The 23,399-nt window shown below is 37.5% G+C and overlaps 1 protein-coding gene across 2 annotated transcripts in view; it reads left to right on the top strand.

The window, feature by feature from the left end:
- DTWD2 (DTW domain containing 2) overlaps positions 1-23,399 on the top strand; it is a 79,119-nt gene that overhangs the window by 38,439 nt on the left and 17,281 nt on the right. For both annotated transcript variants that reach the window (XM_027652541.1, XM_027652542.1), the window contains one exon: positions 9,243-9,432. In XM_027652541.1, coding sequence (XP_027508342.1) covers positions 9,243-9,432 — 190 coding nt within the window. The remainder of the gene's footprint in view (positions 1-9,242; positions 9,433-23,399) is intronic.

Genomic DNA, 23,399 nt, shown 5'->3' with positions numbered 1-23,399 from the left:
TTAAGGTGTGTGCGTATATACGTGTGTGTATATATATATATATATATTTCCTACCAAGCTGGACCTGTAACTTTAGGAATTCCTTCCCCTCTTCCCCTCTTTGCCATTGCATTCATTTTCAAAACTAGTCTGCCAATGTCACAAATATGATTGTGAACATACTGGTTGGAATAATCAGGTTTTTACATGTTGAGATTGGTTGAGAACCATTTTTTCTAGAAAAGTATGTACTTTGATAGTACAGGCAGGAAATAGTTTTAAGCACAGTATATGAGAAGGGAGAAGTAAATTGAAACTGAAGTAATAGAAGACACAATAAAAACAACCCACTATTACCTATTATTCCTTTTTATTGTAGTTTATTAAATGTTGCAGGCCAGCTCCACTTGTCACAGTAATATCAAGCACTAGGGTACCAGTACAAACTCACCTTTGTTTTATTTCCATGTTATGCTGTAAAAACAAATGTTATTTGGAGGTGATAGTAATGATTTTTTTTACAGGGGAACTTAGTAGAACTTTTGCTAGAAAAGTTTTTTATATACATATTTTCACAGAATAAAAAGGGTTATTTAATAAGCTGTATTTATGACCTCTTTCCCTAGTAGATGTTAAAACATTTAGTTATAAAATTACAGGTTTCAAAACCTTAAAAATATCTGTCATTATTTGATCTTTTGACTAAAGATAATTTGTGTATACAATTAACATATTTAAAAGTGAAGAACAAAAATACAGAGTGTATTAGAGAGTAAATGTCATTTATCTACAAAAAAAGTAGATAAATGATAAAAAAGTAGATAAAAAATCGATTGATATCTCTTGCTGGATATCTCTCATGCTTCAGTCCTGATCCTAAGGGCATCTTTCTGAATGGGGAAATGACAGAGGATAGTTGCCTTTATTTTTATTCATTTTATTACTTGATGGGAATTGCTACCTTATGGGAATTATGGCAATCAGCATTCCTACTTTCCTACGTCAGCATTCCTCCCTGCAATACAAGCACGGGAGTATTGAGAAAGGCCAAGGTACCTTCTTATGACTAAGGTGAAATAGTAAAAATGACAACAAAAACTGAGAAGTTCTCATTAACGTGATGGTTTTCTACAGATAATAAATTAGCATCTGTTCTTTAATATTATTATTGTTTGCTCCCAAATGGCAGTGTTGGATTTTTAAAATTTGAATACTTACCTTTCACCTTGGCAAAGTTTAATACATCTCTGTGGAACTAAAACCACTTAGAGAGTTTGAGAGCAACTGACTGTGCATGTGTAATAAAAATGTTTATGATGCAGAAACGGGATTATGAGATAAAATAGTGTCTAAATTACGCATTTCAAGAGCATGGATCCCAGAAATAATGAAATGCTACTTGTCTTAAGTGCGATCAAGAGAATGTATAAATCTGCTATGACAAAGCAGTTGGATATAATTGAGGCATGAATGAAACATCTGAATAGTTCTGCTCTAGCAGAGATTGTTATCAGACTAAGTGGATTATAAAGGCCTTCAATGCCTTCTGCATACCAAACCCAAAGCTGAACAGTGGTTTGTATGAGAAGCAAGTATTGCAAGTATTTCTTTTAAGAGTTCAAGTCCATAGTTGCACATTACGGCGTGTCGTTTAAATTATATCATCTTCTTGAAATGTGTTGCTGTATTTATAGAAAGAAAGTGGTTATCTTCAGACTGATCTTATTTTTCGGTATTGCAATAAGAACTGGATTGAAGCGGATTACTTCAACTGTAAATGATAAAAATTGATTTCTCTTGGGAATTCCAGCATTTTCTAAAGTCAGCAAACTGCTAATGAAAGTACTGGAAACGTTGTGATATATGAACAGATGATATTTCTTAAGCATAGTCAGTATAGAGGATATTCCTTCAATTACTTGAAATCATTGTGTTTTAAGAATAAGATCAGCTAAAGACCAACATTGGCCATTGATATTCATTATATATGTACCATAGAATTATAGAATACCAAGGTAGAAGGGGATCTCAAGGATCATCTGGTCCAGACTTTCTTGGCAAAAGGAGTCTAGACAAGATGGCCCAGCACCCTATTCAGCCAAGTCTTAAAAGTATCCAACTTCGGGGAATCCACCACTCCTTGGGGAGATTATTGCAATGTCTAATTTCGCTGTGAATTTTTTTTCTCTTTTGTCCAATTGGAATCTCTCCTGATGTAACTTGTATGTAGTACCCCTCATCTTTTCCATGTGACTCCTCGTAAGAAGAGAGTGTTCATCTTTTTTGTAGGCACAATTTAAATACCGAAACACAGTGATTGGGTCTCCCCTAGACCTTCTTTCTCAAGGCAGAAAAAAAACAGTTCTCTCACCCTTTTCCCATCTGGCAGGCCTCCTGGTTCTTTGTGTCCCTTCTCTGGACCCTCTCCAGCCTGTCCACATCTTTTTTATATTGTGGGAACCAAACCTGAACACAATATTCCAGGTGTAGCCTGACAAGTGCTGAGTAGAGTGAGATAATTACTTATCTATCTATGCTGGTGGTGTCCTTGTTCATGCAGCCAATATCCTGTTGGCTTTCTCTGCCACAGCAGGACAGTTCACTCAGGCTAAACTTGATGTCCACCAGGACCTCCAGGTTGCATTCCACATAGCTTCTCCCCAGCTGGCTAGATCCCAGACCATGCTGCACTCATGGATTATGTTTTCCTAAGTCCAAGACCTTGTAGTTGTCTCTGTTGAACTTCATATGGTTCTTGTTAGCCCACTCTTTCAACCTGTCCAGGTCTTCCTGCAAGATGACACTCTCTTCCAAAGTGTCCACTTGCCCACTCAGTTTGGTATCATCAAACTGATGCTATGTATATTTGATGTATATACACAACAAATGCTGCTATATGTAGCAGCATAGTTGGAGAAGTAGGGATAAAAAGATAATCAAGATGCCAGTAGTTACTCTCCTGCGAAAGTGATATCAACTGCAAGTAGGCCTGGTATTAATAGCACTTACAGGAGAGTCTGCAGAATTCTCTGTAGATCTATTTGAACATATGAACTTAACTTATTACCATTAGAAAGCCTGAGATGTTTTGTTCCTGTTTAGTTTGCATCTTTATTGCTGCAGTTATTATTTCTTTTCTTGTCCTCTGTGGATGTGCAGAATAAGTTAGTTTTATCTCTGTTGTTGTTTTTGCTAGTGCACTTTCTGCAGAATTTTTTTTTTTTTTTTATGTGTATAGGAAAGAACATTGCATTTTAATTGCAGCAGGGGACTTTTTGAGGTGGTCTGTATTCTAATGTATGAGCTGACTTGTGGGTTGATGCTGCTGGTGTTGCCCACATTATTCCATTGAAAAAGTCGACTGTGAAATATGATTTTTGAGATTCTACTTATTGCTAATTTTATTTATTACTAATTCTTTCTCTGGATTGCAGACCAGTGTGATGGTTCTTGGAGTACTCGTTTAGTCTCGTGCTATACTTTTATAGCCATCTTTAGTGTCTTAGAGAGTCCCTGTTGGATCTGTGTTCATGTTTGCTTATGCTTTTTCTATTTCGTACAGTTTGTGACATCAGTGAAGTGTTCAGGATATGGAAAAAGTTCTCATTGCATTGCTGTATTTTGTTTCCTGATTTGTTTTTTCCTTTCATACTTATTTGTAGTATTGCCCATCAATTCTGTGAATAGCTTTTGTTTTTAGAATTCTGTTGTCTTGGTTAAAAAAGAAAAATCCAAACCATCTGATTCTTCATATGCCCTCACTTTAATCTTTTGTTCCTTAGTTTTTACTTGGAGACACACAGACAAAAGAACAAATCTTGCTCTGCCTTGCAGGCTTCAGAAAAAGTAAAGCTTCCTTTTACCTGAGTGTATTTTTCAAGTAAACTCTTTTTCTTTAACATCCAGCACATATAATTTAATGTCCCTTTAATTCCTACCAAGTGTCACTTCCATCACTTAAATCACATTTTAGTAATTATTTTTCACATAATCACAGAATATTCTGAGTTGGAAGGGACCCTCAAGGACCATTGAATCCAACTTGTAAGTGAATGGCCCCTGTGGGAATCAAACCCACAACCTTGGCATTATTAGCACTGTGCTCTAACCAACTGAGCTTATCTCAGGGTTTGTATTGCTTAGTACTCACTTATACTAATTAAGAAACCTAAATCATGCCTTTACAGGCAACTATGTCACGTTCGTTATCAGGTCCTTTCAGATGACATCAACTAAAAACTATTATAAACTCTTGTAGTTTATATAGTTTATGTATATAGCATATGTATACATACATACATATATTTATATAGAGAATAATATTTCTGAAAGAATAACTCATGCTGTATTCTTCTTCACCCTCCCACTCACAATTAAGAGCTCAGTCAAATGATTACTCTGGCTAAGGGTGGAATGTTACGTATTTTTTTCTTGTTACATATGTATGAGCGAATTGTGTATATTCCTAATTTCATCAGAGATTTGCTATATTCTTTTGAGATTGTTACTTAAGGATGGAGATTCATGGCTTCCAAGTCTTAATCATAACAAATCTACATTAAACTTTTGATAAGTGTTTTTAATAGTGCATGAATACGTGTAACAAAGTAAATGAAGACTGTTCTTAGTTGATTGTCTTCATGGCTTTTAAGTTAACATAGGACAATTTTTGTATTTGAAATTCTTTGTGATCCACTCTTTGAATGAAAAAAGTTGTTTGTGAAGTGGCTTGAAAACAAAGTAATTCTAAAGCCTACAGAGTCTGGAAATACACTGTAGTACAGTACCTAAATTAAGAAGTAAGTTCACATTGTCACTCAGGGGAAACAGACTGTTTAAGACCTTCTTTTATTTCTCATGTGGCAATGTTCCCTCTCTTTTTTGCCCTGGCTGATACGGAATTTTAAATTCTTTAAAAGTCAACCTCTGATCTGTAGGAAGAAAAGTACTTTTTTAGAAATTCAGCTTCTCAATCTCTACTTGAAATTTGGTGGCTTCAGTGAGTTTGCCATCAGCATGGCTGTTCTGACTGAAATGGAAGATAAGATTAAAGTCCCCATTAATTCTCTGAAGCTGGTAATGTTTTTCACACTAAGAAAGGCTTCTACAAAAGCAGTATGTAAAGATTTAGGGCCAAGTTGTGGAATAGGATGTAACTTAAAGTAGTCTCCAACACTGACCAGCAACACTGCTCTTCACTCTCTTCTTCTTCTCCCAGTTCAGCCCCTTGGGCTTTCTGCTGTGCCCCTTTACCATGCCCAGCCTCGATATCGCCTTGGACTTGTTTCCTGGTGTTGGACCACAGTCACATCCAAGCATTTACACATGAGGCTGAGGTTTCAAAGGTGGTGGGAAATGTCAGTGTTCAGAACACAGGTGAGAAGAAATAAAAATAAAGTAGGAACTTTTTTCACTAAAATTTCCTGAATCCAGGTTGTTATAAACTAGTGGGCAAACTTGATTATGGAGATTGAGTGTCTCTGCCCTCTGTCTTGTATCATTCCTTATCTGCACTGCCAAAGCTACATGTCTTGATGACAGGCATGCTATATTTTGCATAAGAAATGCAAAAAACCTATGTGTATGAAATTATCTATAATTGATCAGATACAAATTTAGTCTTCTACTGAGAGTTTTTATTTGTTTCACAGATCTAATTAAATGCAACTGAAGGATGAACATAAAAACTGTTTGAGGGAACAAATTCATAATGGTGGTACTATATGAGTGGAAAAAGTCTAGTTGTGCTACATGTCAGTAACAAACTAACAGGAAGAAAACTTTAAAACCCAGTAAATGCAAAACCTGCAGTGGAATTAACAGAATGTATCTTTATAGAAATATATTGATATATAAACAATTTTTTAACTTTATACAAACAATTATTTTTTAAGCAACTCATTAGATGATTATGTTTCACTCATTCTTCCTGTGCTGTTCCAGTGAGAGAAGACCAAGTGTTTTTTATGAATGCAAGATGTTTTTTAATAAAGCTACTAATGTCAGTGTGAACCATAACCTAAAAGGGGTTACACAGCAATGTATTTCTGAGTACCTTGTCCCATGAAGGGAAGGAGCACTAAATAACTCTTTATGTGCTGAATGCCACTCTAGGATTAAGTCCATGGAGAGTAAACTCTCTGAAGACAGCAGCAACTCCTTCTAATTTGTAAAGTGCTGGGAGTTCTTATGGCATTATCAGCCCTCAAACTTTAGGTTAAACTTGTGGGACAACTTCACAAAATTTGTTTGAACCAGCCCCCTGCCTTTGCTTTTGAATATAAACTGTTGTAAATTGAAAGGACTGGGCCACCAAGATAAACAGAGGGATGGAGCACTTCTCTTATGAGGAAAGACTAGGAGAATTGCGATTGTTTGGCCTGGATAAGAGGAAGCTTTGGGGTGACCTAATTGTGGCCTTCCAGTACCTGAAGACAGTCTACAAGAAAGATAGAGACTATTTACAAGGGACAAGACAAGGGAGAATGGCTTCAAACTGAAAGAGAGTAGGTTTAGGTTAGATACTAGGAAGAAATTCTTCACTGTGACGGTGGTGAGGCACTGGAACAGGTTTTCCAGGAAAGTTGTGGATGCCCCATCCCTGGAAGTGTTCAAGACCAGGTTGGATGGGGGTCTGAGCAACATGGTCTATTGAAAGGTGTCCCTGCCCATGGCAGGGGTTTGGAACCAGGTGATCTTTAAGATCCTTTCCAACCCAAGCCATTATATGATTCTATGAGGATTCTACGATTCTTGGCGGAGTATGCATTGAAAACCTGTATTTTGAAGACTAAAACTTCAGCTGTAGTGTTTGTAATATGAACTTTTGGTGCTTCGTGATTGCTTTGGGTTTGGATTAGTGTAAAGAATTCATTATTTTAATATTTTTTTAATCCTCTAAGAGTGTTAATGATTTAAAATCTATTCTATCCTGGAATTAGAGTACTTAGCTCTTTGAACAATTGGGTTCTCAAGACAAACGTGAAAATAATGACCAGTTTTCTAGATTTAAGCCTTGAGTGCTAGATAACCTGTAATGAGATGACCCCTTGCTTGTGTGACAAGAGTCTTGGTTAAACTAAAGTGATACCAAATTATCATAATGTAAGTAAAGTGTAAAAAAATAGTGGGCAGGGAAGTTTCCATGTGCTTTCCAGAGACTTATCTTACAGATTTCCTGTCTCTATTTACAATTCTTTTCCCATTCATTTTAGAAGGAAAGATTGTTACTCTTTTTCTTTTCTTTCTTTTTCTTTTTTTTTTTTTCAAATAAAGTTGACAATAATGAAGCAAATAGTGTTGAATCAGTCTGGACTGTTTGCTGGAGGGAGAGAGCTGGCAGTGAGGATAGTCAGGTAGTGAAATACTATCTCTGGGCTTATTGGTACACTTAATTCAGTTCCACTTTCATTTCAGATACTTCCTATATGGTTCTTGGGGCAGTTTGAGCCACATTAGAAATCCAGAATCCAATTTCCAAGCTTCCCCCACCCCTTCTACAATTTATCCCAACACCGAAGAGAAACTTTCAAACCAGAGGCTTCTGTAGGGGAAGGGGGAAGTATATACCTTTATTTACACAAATAAATACTATAAAAACTAAAGGCAACTATATATATATATATTACGTTACACCTCTATCAGTCCTTTAAGCCCCTCCCTTCAACTTTAGTCTAGGAGAAGCCCTTCAAGGCTGCTGGGTAACACAGTCTCCCTCTCGTGGGAGTGTTCTGGGCCCCTGAACACTCCCTAACCAACCTTCAGCTGTTTGCTGCAGTTTTTCTCCTCACGAAGTCCAAAAAAGTAGCTTTGAGTCCTTTCTTCTCGGTCTGTGTCATTTCTGCTGTGTGATCTCTCCCTCGGTCTCATACCTCGATTCGTAGGCTGCTGTAATGTAGCTTATCAACATACGCATCCTGGAATGTTGATTCCTCCAAGTCAGTTTTCGGCTGCCCCCGGTCAGCTTCAGCAGGGCAACTCTCGAGCTCTTGGTCCGTCTCCAGTTTCGCCTGGAATTCTTCTCCTGAGCACCGAGCCTTCTCCTCCGGCCCATCTCTTGGCTCAGCTTAAATGCTGAGCCTTGCATCCACTCCCACTAAACAGCGAGAGGGAAAAAACAGCCCCCTTCTGCAGCCTGGCTGCAAAGGGTGGGGGGAAGAAGAGGGCTTAGCTGCAAGGCCTGCCTCTCTCTCTCTCCCACTTACCGGTCGTTTGTGAGTTGCGTCCCTCACAAACACTCACTTCAATGCTGCCTCCAGCTCTGGCCTAGGCAGAGTTGGTGGGGCTGCAGGTCTTCCCTCTCCCCCCACCCCCAGAGGGGGAAAAGAAGGAGCCCAGCCACCCCCTGGCCTTTTCTACCCACACACAGCAGACACCAACAGAACTATGAGGCTTAATCTCAGGATCTCAATGTCTCAGGCAGTGCAATCCTGCCTGAATCTAACACTCATAAAACTGTGTTTTCAAATATGTGGAGACACACCATCTATAACGCCACTACTTCTTTTGAGAACGCACGCAGGGTCACTCTTGAGGAGAAAAGACAACACAGAAAGAATCGTGTCTTACCGATTGTACCACCTAAGGAGTCTTTCTGCTGTGCCTTTTGCAACCGGTCGTGCCTATCTCGTATTGGCCTTTTTAGCCACCAGTGCGCTTGTAACAAACATTGGGTAGAGCCCTTCCCAAATCTTCCTGTGCAGTTCCAGCCATGATGATGATTCCTGTGATATTATTGCAAATGTAGAAGCCAAGAGGAGGGAAGAAGAGAATGTAAAAATTTGTAATAGTTAATAGGAGTGGTAATTGAGATTATAGAATTTTCCAAAATATCTTGTAGGCATGGACCATGAATTGCTAATGTTCTATGTATATACAAGGTTCAAAATGGTATGTTTGGAGTACTTTTATGCCAAGTGCTTGAAAAAATTTTGCTAGATACATGTTAAATTTTTGTAAACAATTCAAAACATCTTTGGTTCTGATAGACATTAGACTTAGTGATTAAAGTGCTGGAAAATATTCCTGATATATTGCTTTATCAAGGTTTCATTGATTACTTTTGTGTGTTTTTTCCCTCTTCACAGGAGAGAGAACCAACAACTTCTGAGTTGTTGGAAAAAGAAATTGGTAGCTGAGAAAGGGACATTTTAAGTAAAATTTGGGGAAAATGAGTGGGAGCTAGTAACTTAGAGTATCTGCAAGTATGTGTTTGTCATGAAAACTTTCAATAATTATTTTAATTTTGTTTCTGTGCGTGGAAGGTATCCTGAATTAGCAACCGTGTGCAGGAATCCCAATACTCTAATTTTATATCCTGGAGCTGAAGCAACCAATTTGGAAGACGTTGCAGTGATGTCTCCTAGTTCATCTGTTATGATCATCATTGATGGAACATGGAGCCAGGCTAAAGATATATTTTACAAAAATTCCCTCTTCCGTCTTCCCAAGCAGGTGAGTTCAAAAATGTAAAATAAAAAAATTAATTTTGTCTGGTAGATTCTTGCTTTGATCAGCCAGAAGAGAGTGGTTTTTTGAGGCTGTAACCAGCTGACAACAGAATGACAACTTCAACAATTATATAAAGCAATCTGTAAGACTGTAAGAAAGATGATTGTAAATATTGAGGGTTTTCACTTCCCCACTTGAAATTTGTTCTGAGTCAGTGTATCTTACTTCATAGGGAATCATTGTTTTAAAAATTGAAAACTGATTTGTGTAGAAAATTGTAGCATGTTGTCTAAGATGTTAGAACATACAGATTGAAATAACATTTCTTGATTGAAATAAGCATTTCTTTTCCTCTGCATAAGTATTTTGCATTGCAGTAATAGGAAACCTGAAAGAAGAATTTTGTAGCTTCTTACAAAAATGTCACGCTCTTCCCCAATGTGTGGTCTTCACCATACTAAAAACTTTCTCTCTTGGCAAATGGTTGGCAAATACTGCCCTCTGGGTTGTATGAACAATAATTTTGTGTCTATTTCTTAAGTATTTCCATAAGACTAGGATTGCTTGTCTTTATGCTATGGTATTTTCTTTGACACGGGAACTCCTGGACCATAACTGCAGAACTATAGAATGGCCCAGGTTGGAAGCAATGTCAGAGGATCATCTGCTCCACCCTTTTGTGGGAAGGGAAGCCTGAATGAGATTGTGCACCACTTTGTCCAATGATGGGTACTCCATCACTGCTCTGAGGAGGTTGTTCCAGCATTTGATTGTTCTCAATGTAAAAAAATAATTTATATTTAGATGAAACTCCTACCAGTGCAACTTGTGCCAGCTGCCACTTGTCCTTTCCATGAGGTTCCTTGTGAAGTGAGAATCTACTCTTTGTAGATACCCTTAAAGTACTGTAATACTGAGCCTTCTCTTCACCATGGAGAAAACACAAGAAGTATTGCAGAGCTAGATGAGATAGTAGTCAAATATTGAAGGTGATAACTGTCAAGTTTGAAGAGACTCCAATGTTTAATTCCATTTTCAAGTGTTGACACTTGGAGTCCTAAAATTATAACTGTGTTGCACTTGAGAGGGCTGTTTTCCTGATTATGGATATGTCTTCGAGGCAGTTTTGAAGCAATTGGTTTAAAGTAGTCTCTTACTTAAATCTCAGTATCAATCTTAGCACAACAGTTATGGTAACAGCATGTGCTGTGTATTTGTATGTGTTGTTATGATCCTGGTAAAAAGGTTACTTAAACCAATGCTGTTAAGTACATGAGCTACATAAATGCTCATGTGGTCTGAGCATTTGCTGAAAGTCGAAGGGATGTGGTCTAAAACCATTAGTATTTTGGCATTTTACCTACCTAAAATATCTTTAGGCCTTGTAGTGGAGTATAAAATGTAATTAGTATCTCTGAGGCTGTTAAAATGTTTATTTTATTAAAATAATGGACAGCAAAATTATGGATCATTTTACATACAAATGATGCTTTTAAAATTATGAAATCCTGCCTAATGCAAGATGAAACTGAAAAAGACTTTGAAGTGATAGAACAAGTAAAAATAATGTAATGGAAGTAAAGTAAGACACTACTCCAAAAACTCTTGGGAAAGTGAACAGTAGTATTAACTATGGTGCATGAAACCTTGTTTAATACAGCTATAAAATATATAAATAATAAGTACTTTAAAAATCTCATAAACTCCAGTTTATTACTTTACTTTAGATTTACTTTACTATTACAGGAGATTTCATCAAGATATTCAAATGTATTTGTCTTCTACGGCAAATGAAAAAGCATTTCCTGTTTACAAACAAATATATTCCTACCATGGGAGTTTATTACACCAGAAAGATTAGGTAGGAATTACATCTACATAGGATTTTATAGACACTTAATTTGCCCATAACTGTTTTTGTATCCTGTTTTGTACAAAATTTCATGGCTATAGGAGCAAACAAGGTGTAGCAATGTTAATCTATAAACCTCTGTACATGAACATGGATAAAACCATGTAAATACCTGTCAGCCCTGAGAATCTGTCTTGCAGATGGAAATTGTTAACAGAGTATTGTGTGCCTTCCCTCCCTGCAGTGTAAACCTCTGTAGAGGGTTTAAGACTTTGCAAAAGTGAAATATCAGATATAGTTTGGCACTGGGTGAGTCACAGACTTGCTTTCTGAAAAAGTTCAGAGGCATTGGTTTATGAAACAAGTGATGCGAAGGGTCATATTTAAAGCTCTTGGGGAAAACATGAGCAGAGAGCAGGAATATCAGAAACATTGTTAGGAGATTTGCTTCTTTGTGTGTACTTGAATTCTGTATTTCAGTTGCAGTTATTAATTAACACAGTACTTTTTATCTGGTCCTTTTTTTTTTTAAGAAAAAAAGTATTTGACTCTCCTTACCCTTCTTTTTTATTGGAATCGCATTGCAACTCTTGTTTTAAGGGGTTTAAAGTCTTAGTTAAAATGAAAAGTACAGTGACTCTTGAAGTATTAGGTTAACACAAGTATTAATTTTTTAAAAATATGATGGATGGGTTTCTTATTACTAAATCTACGACAGCTAAAATCAATATTTGGTTTGATTTTTATTTTTATATGCTAGTTGGTACTTGCTATGATTCAAATCACATGGAGCTGTTTCAATGACAATGTTCCCATATGCAGAAATAACTTCCTGCAGGAAAAAAAATGTTTTTCATATGATGAAGTGTGACCTGACTGGCTTTAGTCTCTTAGATCAAGTTTAAAAATTATACTTAGTGGTTTGACTGTTATTTCAGCTTTATTTCTGCTGTCCTGCGCTAAGTCCGAACTTGTGCTGCAGGCACCTGGGAGACAGGTGGTGCTCAGCAGAGGCACCAGCTGAGCGTGGAGCAATGCAAAGACTACATTTAAGCGCTGCATGCACAACTGTGTATTACACTAAGTTTGGTTATTTTGTGCTGAAATAAACTAGAGGTACTTGTGCAATCCACTATAACTTCTAAGTAGTTAAAATTAGCAGTCGGGTGTTAAAAGGTTATAATAAAACTGCCTTCAAGCAAACACCAGCACACTTACAGACTGAATTTTGTTCACCCTGTTTCACCTTTCTAATTGAGCTAAACACCATGGCCAATACTGTAGGGTTTTACTGGCTTTTTATAATTTATTGTTTTCTACATTATAGTTCATATTTAAATATTTTGTAAATGGTTCTCTGTTTCAATGGAGTTTTTGTTGATCATATCTTGAAACTTTGGATTTGATAATGCAGTTTTGTGATATGAAAATGAGTAGAGTATCATTATATTTGAAATATAAGAAGGCAGGCTTTGGTCCCAGAAAGAAGATAAGAAGGACATACCAATAGCTAAATGAAGGGGATATTCAAGGAGAGGAGGATTGATTCCTGCAGGCATTATCTGTGATTTAAAAAGAAACTAAAATTATTCAATAAATAGTGATTGGAGCTTTTAATCAATATTCTGGAGGTAGGAAAGAGCTATTTTAGTAATGAAGAGATTAGCAATTCTTAATTGCAAGATATACTACAAAGACACAATAGATTGGAAGCATTGAAAGAAACATTTAATTTTGTTCCTTCACAGCTTTGCTGATTTTGCTATGTTGAATGATTTTAAAGATACTGTAGGATATTTTAATAAACTTTGTTTCAAATTAGTATTAAAATCTCTAGATCTTCGATAAAAACTCTTTTAATTAATAGCTAGAGCAGAACATTCTCCTTTGAAAAAAATATTTGAAGATATTTCAATTGAGCTCTTCCAGAAAGCCCCAGAGGAAATATATTTATGAACCTAAAATATTTAACAGAGGTGATACAGAGAAAGTATTCAGTTAACTGGGAGGAGTTGACGCAATTAGTTTGAGGGAATGAGTGCCTGGTTTGCACAGCAGGCATTGTTAGCACTGTTGGTGTGGTGGTGTATGGTATGAAGCAATCACAGACTGCTGTGGGTGAAGCTGCTTCTGGTTATGAGGAGATAAGCAGAGCATTGTGGGAACAGATGGCTAAAAAGCTCAGTTTGTCCTTTTACTCCTTCAGCACCAAAAGAAAGATTGAAAAAATTGACTTACTGGCAGCCACACTAGACTTGCTAGTCTGGAGTGGAAGAGGATTGCTGGGACATCATAGAACCATGAAATCATTAAAGTTGCAAATGAACTCCAAGATCATCAAGTCCAATCTTCGACTGAATACCACTGTGCCTACTAAAACATATCATGAAGTGCCATAATCTCCCTATTTTTTGGACGCTTCCAGGGATGATGACCCCGTCACCTTCTCCATTCTTTCAGTGGATAACTTTTTCCTAATATCTAGCCTGAATGTCCCTTGATGCAACTTGAGGCTGTTTCCCCTTGTCCAATCACTAGTTGCCTGGGAGAAGAGGCTTTACAAGTTGTCCAGCTGTGTCTGGGTGGGTTCATAGTGTTCTGGGTGAAGAGCCAGCTGGATGGCAGGACTCAGAGGGTTCCAGTGAATGGCCATGTCTGGCCAGTGAACCATCACCAGCAGTGCCCTCAGGGCTCCATCCTCACCCCTGTGCTGTTCAGTATTTTGATCCATGATCTGGATTCAGGAGTTGAACGCCACATTAGCAAATTTTCTGATGATACCAAAGTGGAAGGTGTTGTTGACTCTCTTGAAGGACAACAGGCTTTGCAGAGGGATCTGGATAGATTAGAGCACTAGGCCCACATCAGTGCATGAAATTGAACCAGTGCAGCTAGGAGGGAATAACTCCTGGCACAGGTCTCAACTGGAAGAGGAGTGGCTGCAGAGCAGCCCTGCAGAAAGCGACATGGGTATGCTGGTCAGCAGCAGGCTCAAGGAAAGTCAGCGGTGTTCCCAGGCAACTGAGAGGGCAAACTGCATCCTGGGCACATCAAACATAGTGTGGCCAGCAGGTCAAGAGAGGGCATTGTCCCAGTATGTTCAGCGTAGATGCAGCCTCATCTGGAGCTTTGCTCAGTACTGGGCCCCACCACTGGTAGAGTATATGAAGGTCGTTGAATGCCTCCAGAGGAGGGCAACCAACCTGGTGAGAGGGCTAGAAGGCATTTCCCCTGAGGAGAGGCTGAGACTTTGGACTTGTCTAATACGGAGAAAAGGAGGCCGAGGGGTGACCTCATCACTCTCTGCAGCTTCCTGGCGACGAGGATGCAGAGAGGGAAGTACTGATTTCTTCTCTCCGGGGTCTAGTGACAGGACATGTGGGAATGGCTCAAAGCTTCACCAGTGGAGGCTCAGACTGGACATCAGGAAGGATTTCTTTACTGAGAGGGTGGTCAAACACTGGAACAGGCTTCCTTGAGAGGTCATCAATAGCCCAAGCCTCTGTGTTTAAGAGACATTTGGACTGAGTCCTTAACAACATGTTAATGTTTGGTCAAGCTTGAAGTTTGGGTTCTTGCTTTTTGCTTCTCTTTTGTTGTTGTCCTTCTATCAAACAGAATAACTTTCTGTGTCCCCTGAGAGCTGCAGACAGTAGTGATGCAGCTCCAGGTAATGGTAGTTTTGCATCAGAAACGATACTTGGGGTGTGTCAGTGTGCCAGACAAGACTGAGCAGCAGTGGCACCAGGAGCTGCACTGTGCCATGGTGATGCCAAAGGGACTTTACCTGCCCAGGTTCTAGAGTAGCTCCCATCACCCCAGTCAAATCACATGTGATTTTGAGAATTTTGGGGGTGGAGCAGAATTAATGTACAGGTATCAATAAATAATTCTAAGTGAATGTAGAATTATGTATGAAAACTCTATTTCTTTCTGTTTTTAAGCTGATATCTGTTTAGCTAACAGCCAAGAAAAATTTGATTTTAGAAAGTCAGGAATGGGGCATACAGTGTTAATTATTTTACTTTTTCTTCCTATATTGTTATGCATAACATTTATATCTAACAATCTGTAATTCCTTGACATTTTGTAGTGACAAAATACTTTGTAAACATCTTGGAAGACTATAGAATGTTTTCATGAAGTGGTAATTCCAGTTGTAATGTTACCATTTGCAGAGATTGTGTAACTTTCTGTTTCTGGCTTAAATCACTGTTGATCTGAATGGTGTGCCTTCTTGTGGATGAGTGACCTTGGTTTGAGGCTATAGGTAGTTTCATAGTCACTGTGGCTCTATAGTTCTTTGTTGAGACACTCTTCTGCTAATTGATGGGCATAATAGTGTAAGCAGCATTGTGCCAACAAATCATTCTGCTTATGCATTCATCACAGTATCCCTGTTATTCATGTATTCAACACCTCATTTTCTTTTCCCATCATACCTTCACAATTTCTGACACATCTGGTTTGTTTTCCTTATACTTTCTTTGTTATATGAAAATTGGTATCATCAGCTGAAATCTGGTTTCTCACAGCAAATTTTTAACCTTTGAGGTTTACTGTTCAATTCAGCTTGCACTGTATGCTTAAATCTGCTTGACTAGTGGTGAGTGGTTGTTAGTGTATGCTTGTACTGTTTCAAGCACTACTCCTCACACAAGTTGATATTTTCATATCTAAGATTACACTTGATATCTCTCTTACTCTTACTCTTTCTCCCTCCTCACCCTTCCATCCCTGAGGTGGAATTTATTTTCCTAACCAGCTTCATCAGAGCTCAGGATATGACTTTTAAAGACTTTTATCAGATCTGCCTGCAGTCTTGCTAGAGCTTTTTAAAAATAAGAGGTAGCTTTGAGATCAGGGAATCATCAGTAAATCTGACTTACTGTAACTAGGGCTTAAACAGTTAAAAGTGATTTGTGTATTTCTTCTTCTGAGAGGTGAGAGTTCCAAATACCGTCTTGAGAATATAAGGCAGAAACACCCAGAAATTACAAGAATGTATGTGTACAGACTTTGATTGTAATTCAGAGGTTTTACCACACACTGTCTATTGCAGTAATTTTAGTGAACGTATAGAGATTTTGGATGCTGGAGTTTTTTATCAATATTGAGGTCATCTATTTGCAGTAACCCTTGAGAAAAACAACCTTTAATAGTCAGAAATGATTTCAACTAATGCAAAGTGGGCTCTCTATATGAGCATTTTTAATGAGGGCCATGTAATTTAAAATTGTAAGTATCATTTTGTTGTTGTATACACGTATCAGTACTTGGCACACAAAATACCTGTATCAGAAGAGGTGCTAATCTCCTATGTGTTAGACTGCATGATATGTGTGTAAGGACATGCATCCTGCAAAGTCATTCCTGCCAGTGCTTTAAACTTCAAGGACACTTGATGCAAAGGAGATTCTTGAAATAAGGGTAAAGTATCCCAGAATGATCTTTTGGCCACAAAGTTTATGTTCAGATCTAGATCCGTCAGTTTTCTGCAGACAGTCATGCCTCGTTGCCATCTCACCCTGTCAACACGGAGAGTGTGGGCAACTGTGAGCACCAGGAAGTCTGAACATCTCCGCAGTCTAAGATTATCACAGTCCCTGATTATTCCTCAAGTGCTGCATGTTATTGGCTGTGTTTCTGTGTATCTTTCCACATATCTAGGTAGACTGCATTAATACTTGTAGCAAATAACTTAATGTAAAATCTGATAAAGAATAGAATTAGAAGATCCAGAGTTATATATACAGTATTGCGCTAACTCAGTGCAGCTGTTGGAAACAGGAAACATATCTTGCAAGTTTACTGGACGCTTTACCCCCCTGCTTTGTGGTTCCTTCAGAAGCAATCTGACTGAAGCGGTGTGCAGAGGTCACTCTTGGCAGGTACCCTCATGGAATACCCTCAATAAAACTAGATGTTGTAAGAAGAAACACTGTCTCATAAAAAAAACCCGCTAAACAAGACAGCAGTAACTGGTCTGTTTTCAGAGTGGTTGTAATTTTATTTTACAGTTTGTAGAGAAAAAACAGTGGAGGCTGCAGTGAATCCATGCTGTTTAGCATATTCTGAAGTAATACTGAAGGCTTACTAGTAAGTTCAGTGATAAAATTTCATCAAAATGTTGAGTTATTTAGAGTGGTAGCGAGAAGGACCATCTGTGAAGAGTTGTAAAAGACTGTGAAGCTTAGTAACTGGACATTAACAAAGCACAGGAAATTTCCTGTAGAGAAATGTTAATCACAGCATATTAAAAAAGGTATCTTAATTTTGTTTTTGTTTTTTTTAATACCTCTTAACTGGGCACTTCACTCATCAGCAATGAGATTTTTGGATTATAATAGCAAGTTCTGTGAAAACTTCAATTCAGTGCCCAAAAACATTGAAATATTATTTAATGTTAGATGTACATCTGCTTGCTTGAATGGATGCATGCTTTCCCTTTCAGGCCCAAAGCCCTCCTATTAAAAAATTGCACAAAAATTCACAAACAACTATAAGATGTTCAGAGAAAGCCTACAAATGATCGAAATATGAGGTGGGCTGCATAGAAGAAACCCCAAAGTTCTTCACACAGGTATAAAAGCACTTGAATTTTTTACATTTGGAATTCATATGTTTTTGAAATTTGGAAGTTAGCTGGACAAAATCATGGAAGAAAAATCCATCAAGGATTAAATTGTTGTTAAATGCCAAGCGCTCACTTCCAGCCTATGAGACCCTGGGTTCTTGAAGGTTAGAAAAACATTCCGAGGAAGTACTTCTGTGTGTGTACTTTTTTATAGTCTTCTGCTGTTAATGTTGGGTTATGTTTTTGTTTTTCCCATTAAGGACAGATGTAAACCCATACTTTACAAAATAAATATTTTGTTGCTCCATCCCTCTATCCATACCCCAAAAGAGGAAGTATTGAAACTAAAGTGGGTGAAAAGGTGGAATAGTGTAGGTGACAGTGAGCCAGGAGGAGACTGATGCCCAGGCCCTGAAATCTGATGGGGTCTTAAGTGGGTGGTGTCAGTGTAACTAAGAAGTAGCAACTGATGGTGAGAACAGATACAACCGAATCCTCAAGAGACAGACAAGTAAATTTTACAAGAACCGCCAGTCACATAATTTTGGCATGTTTATACAAGTACTGTTACCTTCTTCAGTATTAAAACCTGTTAAAATTGACAACCTGTTGCCTATTTTTGTTTATTTTCTTGTGGTATTTTCTGCACAGTAGTGCCTACTTCTCTTCGGCAGAATCACTAATTTACTTTCATCTTCTCTATTCTATATGCCATTGTCTTTATAAATTTTTGGTATAAATTACTTCTAACCGAAGTGTTTCTTTTTTGGATTCATATCTCTGCAACCACTTTTTGACTTTTCTAAATCAGACTTTCTTTTTGTTTAATCTTTTTAAAGGTCTTTTGTGCTACTTGGTCTGTCTATTGTTTTTTTCACCAACTACTGAACTATTTGACTTCAAAAGTCACTTCTGTGATTTTCCAGATTCTGTAATTGGTCACATTCCTCTTTTTATTTTAGATTTCCACTCCAGTGCAGGCAGTTTCAATGGCTCTTCCAGTATCAATTTATTTTTAAAATAACCATTTATTTTATTAAAGTCCTTTATCTTCAGCTTATGAGAAAGCTGAAGCAAACTTTTTTTGACCTCACCACCTGAAAGTTCATAAGGCCAAAGTCTTTTATAGAAACTATTTTGTTTCACATTTTTTTAATGAAAGTTCGTGCTGTTGATAAAGACACTTTTCAGCCATTCTGGAGGAGTGGTAGTTCTTCAGGGTTTATTGAGTCAAGGAGACAATTAGATGTGTTTTTTATTTTTAAAAGTGAAATTTTAAAGTGAGATCTCACTGTGTTAGAAGAGGAATTAGGAACAGAATTTACTTCTCTTATTCATGTAACAAATCAGTTAAATTTATTTAAGTTGAATTTACTTACTATTTTACCATACAAAAAAAGGATAGCAGAATTTTGTCCTTAGTTTTAAAAGTTCATTTCATAGTCTTTTCCATACCACTGAGCAATTACTTTATATTCATGTAAGAAACTACTTAGAAGTGTAAGTAGTGGCTTTTTTGCAGTCCTTGTGCTGGTGAACTTGGGCGTTTGATAGTAATTCTTGCATTTACTTAAAAAGATAATCTCATTTAGGGGCTGAATTCAAGCATCTAACTACATTATCTATGTATGTTTTGGATTTTACATATCCAGAAGACAATATTTCAAATTCAGGACCTGATTTGGAATTGTTAAATCGGCATGCCCCTAGGCAACACCACTGCCAACAAGATATTTTCTACTTTGAAATCTTTTCACTAAATACAACTGAAACACTTCTTTACTACAAATTGAAAAGGTATTTGTCAGTCCAGTGCAGAAATTCTTTTGAAGTTAATTGGAAGTGGGATTTCAATTAGTCGACATTCTATTTAGTAGTAGCAATCAAATATGATGGTAGATTAACTTCATACAACACTCTCAACATGCAACCTTTTTAGACTGATTTCCGTGACATGTAATGTAATACCCTCTGCGGCATTTGTTTGTACCTGAGTCCATTCTAACTGAGTGGTCTCTTTATCCTGCGCAAATCTTACCTGTTTGTATTTTACTGCATTGGCAAATCGTTCAGGGTCTTCTATAGTGTATACAAAAATTTCTCTTGCAGATTGTAGACCCATAGGATGGTTTGGGTTGGAAGGGACCTTAAAAGATGTCTTGTTCCAATCCCTGCTACAATGGAGAGACTACATCAGTGGACAAGGGAAGGGCTACGGATGTCATCTATCTGGACTTCTGTAAAACTTTTAACAGGGTCTCCCACAACATCCTTTCCTCTAAATTGGAGAGAGATGGATTTGATGGATGAGAAATTGGTTGGACAGTCACATCCAGAGGGTAGTGGTCAATGCCTCAGTGCTTCAGTGGAGATCAGTAACAAGTGGTGCCCTCAGGGTTCCATATGGGGACCAGTGTTATTTAATATCTTCACTAATTACATAGACAGAGGGATCGAATGCACCCTTAACACATTTTCAGATAACACCAAGCTGAGGGGTGCAGTTCACACTCCTGAAGGATGGGATTACATCCAGAGGGATCTTGACAAGCTTGAGGAGTGGACCTGTGGGAACCTCATGAGGTTCAGCAAGGACAAGTAGGGATGGTTGGACTAAATGACCCATGAAAAGTCCCTTCTAACAAAACTGTTCTATGATTCTATGCAAATAAATAAACTAAAACAAATACCAAACCCCTGAAGTTTTTGTCTTCCCACATGTGATAGGCTTTTAGCTCAAGTATCCTAGCCAAATTTTTCCCAGAGTGGTTAAACCTTTCCTTACATTCAGTTTCTCCCATTTTCCCGATTGAATTTGGGTGTTCTTTGATACGCAGTTTGATGGACTTGAAATGAGCTAGAAAAAAATGTGACCTGCTAGGTGAATGCTGCCATATGTTTTCTTTCTTAAACCTTTTTTTTACGATCAGTTCTTCATATATATATAAGATCTTAGGAATCCTATGGTAAAATGCGTCATAATAAAGCTATTAAAATAGGTTGTACATTCGCAGGTAAGCATAATGATTTTGAACCAAGATCTTCAGGGTGACTTATGAACTTGTTTGTGGCAATAAAGTGCAAAGTTTCAAGGTATCATGTGAATATTCTTACTCAGCACTGCATTTATCAAAGGGTTATTCCTTCCAAGTTTATTTATTTACTCCCTTCTATCTGACCTTTTCGTAACATTCTCACTCCATGCATAGGATGGGCACAAGCTACTGAACATGCTTTAATTTACAAACAACATAATCAGGTTGTTAAGAAAATTTATTAGTAAATTAAAATACCATAATACTCCAAAAAAAACCTTGAAAATACTTCATTGTGTTCAATAGAAAGGAAAGGTTTACCAAAGGTGCTGCCGATGACAAGAAACTGTGGTCTTTGACCTCATAAACTGGTTAATTAAAAGCATTGTTGCCAGTTTATAGTTGATATGCTGTCTTCTAAAAAGGACCTAGAATTTGAAATGTCAAGGTTATCTGCTGTCTAGAACTCCAGTCAGTGAAAGAGAACTTTGGCAATATGTCAGGCAGGGGAAGCTTTTCTTACTCTCAGCTTCTGAGAAATGTGGTCCACATCTGTTTGTTACAGTTTGGAAGATGGTGTGATTAAATATTTATGAAACACTTAGGCATTTCTGTTTCTTTTCAACTGTTCACTGACCATCTTGTAATATGCCTGAGGAGCTGTCAACACAAACTGCTCTCTGAGTTTCCAGAGTTTTGGTCTTTCACCAAAGTCAGTCACATCAACATCTGCTTTAAGAATTCGTCGCCAATTTACCTTGTTGCTCATGTCAAAACTTCATGCTGTGCAAAGTGAGTGGCACTTACTGGATTGTGTTTGTAGTTTCTGTGTTGCCTCTGCTGGGTGAGCATGGGTTCACAGATGGCATGGGATGCCTGAGAGTAAGTTTTATCAAGCACCTTGCTTGAAATGCTGTCATCCTAGGGACTCTTTGGGAGGGCATACTCATCTTTCCTCTGTAGGAGTTGGTGAAGGGATGCTCGAACTATTCTCACCACCTCACGGAGCACTGTGTCAATAAGAAAGGAAGGAACTGCTGTTGAAGTATGGAAAGCAAGGTAAGGAATCTTTGTTCAAATGAGCCTGCTCAAAACACTCATACCACTCTCTTTATTTAAAAGAAAAATAACCCCAAAGTTAAAAAACCTGTTCCTTTAGAGATCCACTTGCTTTTCAATTCAAGTGGTGCTGCTGGAGTTACTACATAGGAGAAGCCCATGAGCTTCCCCTGAAGGATTAAATGCAAGATAGGAAGTCAAAAAATACCATTTAGTTTAAGGCAAACTCTGTGGCAGATGAGATAAAATGCAAAAGTGTCAAAAGGTATAAGACATGGAATTGTGATTGGCTGTAGGGTCTTCTGTCAGCAATTCAACTTGAAACAATATCAGAATTATCAATACAAAATTGACAGCGTGCATAATCGAGCAAAAACTGAATTTAATACTGTTATTTTTCTGGTAATGATAGGTAGAGTCATGAAGGAGTTGGTAGACAAACTGTAATGATTCACAAGTTGTGTAAATAGTTATATTGTCCTTTTTAACAGAAAGTAGATTTTGTGATCTAGTCCTCTGGTGTGTTTAGCTTATAAAATTTTGTTTGGGGATTTGCCATTTTCAAGCCTAGAAGGTTAAAGAATGAGTAGCAGTTTGTTTCTGAAATCATGTCCAAAAATCAGAAGAATTTTGTTGATGGGGCAAGCAGCTATTCTAAAGTGCAATCTACTATTTAGATAAATTCCTTCTAGAGGAGGTTAAAACTTCCTACTATTATATGTAGTGTTCACAAACACAGATACAGTTTAACTTGTATAGCCAACTGTCTGAACACCTTGAGAGAGGATTACAATTAATGTAAAAGTAGAAATATAAAAAATCCATTCATCTACACACAGAAAACACCCAGAACAGAAGAAAAGGCAAAATAGCAAGAATCACTGTTGTCATCTGGCTGTATCTTAGTTTATTCTTTTTTTTAAGTTTGCACTTTGAATTAATTTTTATTAAATCTCCTATTCAGTGAACTCAGGAGATGCAGAGAAAAATACACTTGTTCATCTTCCACAGCTGTGAGACTTAGGGAAGTGATTACATGAGGACTAAATATTAAATAGTGCCAAGCAGTAAATGCATTTTTTACTGTCCCTCTTTATCTATATTCTCTCCTGTCTCTGTTTTTATTTGTTACAATTTCCAATTTGCATGATAGAGAGAGATTGAATACCAATTTTTGCCATAGAAACTAAATAAATGGACAATGCCCAGTTAAATTCTGCAAGGGAAAGAAGTATGGTTGTGAATGAGGGGTGCAGGTGGGCAAGAGGCAAATCAGAACCCAAGGCAACAAAGATAAGCCACAACGGTTGCAGCAGGAAAACTGTAGTAAAGTTGGTCCCAGAAAGTGGTATACATTCATCTATACATCCTCATACTAATGGAAGAAAAATACTCCATTTTCACTGACTTGTTCTAAACATGTTTTTATCTATATGTGTGTGACACT

The sequence above is a fragment of the Corapipo altera genome, unplaced genomic scaffold (genome assembly GCF_003945725.1).
Source record: "Corapipo altera isolate COAL_440 unplaced genomic scaffold, ASM394572v1 61286, whole genome shotgun sequence".
Classification (NCBI taxonomy): Eukaryota; Metazoa; Chordata; class Aves; order Passeriformes; family Pipridae; genus Corapipo; species Corapipo altera.
The sequence above is the reverse complement of the archived record's forward strand: the minus strand, read 5'-3'. Positions and strand labels throughout refer to the sequence as shown.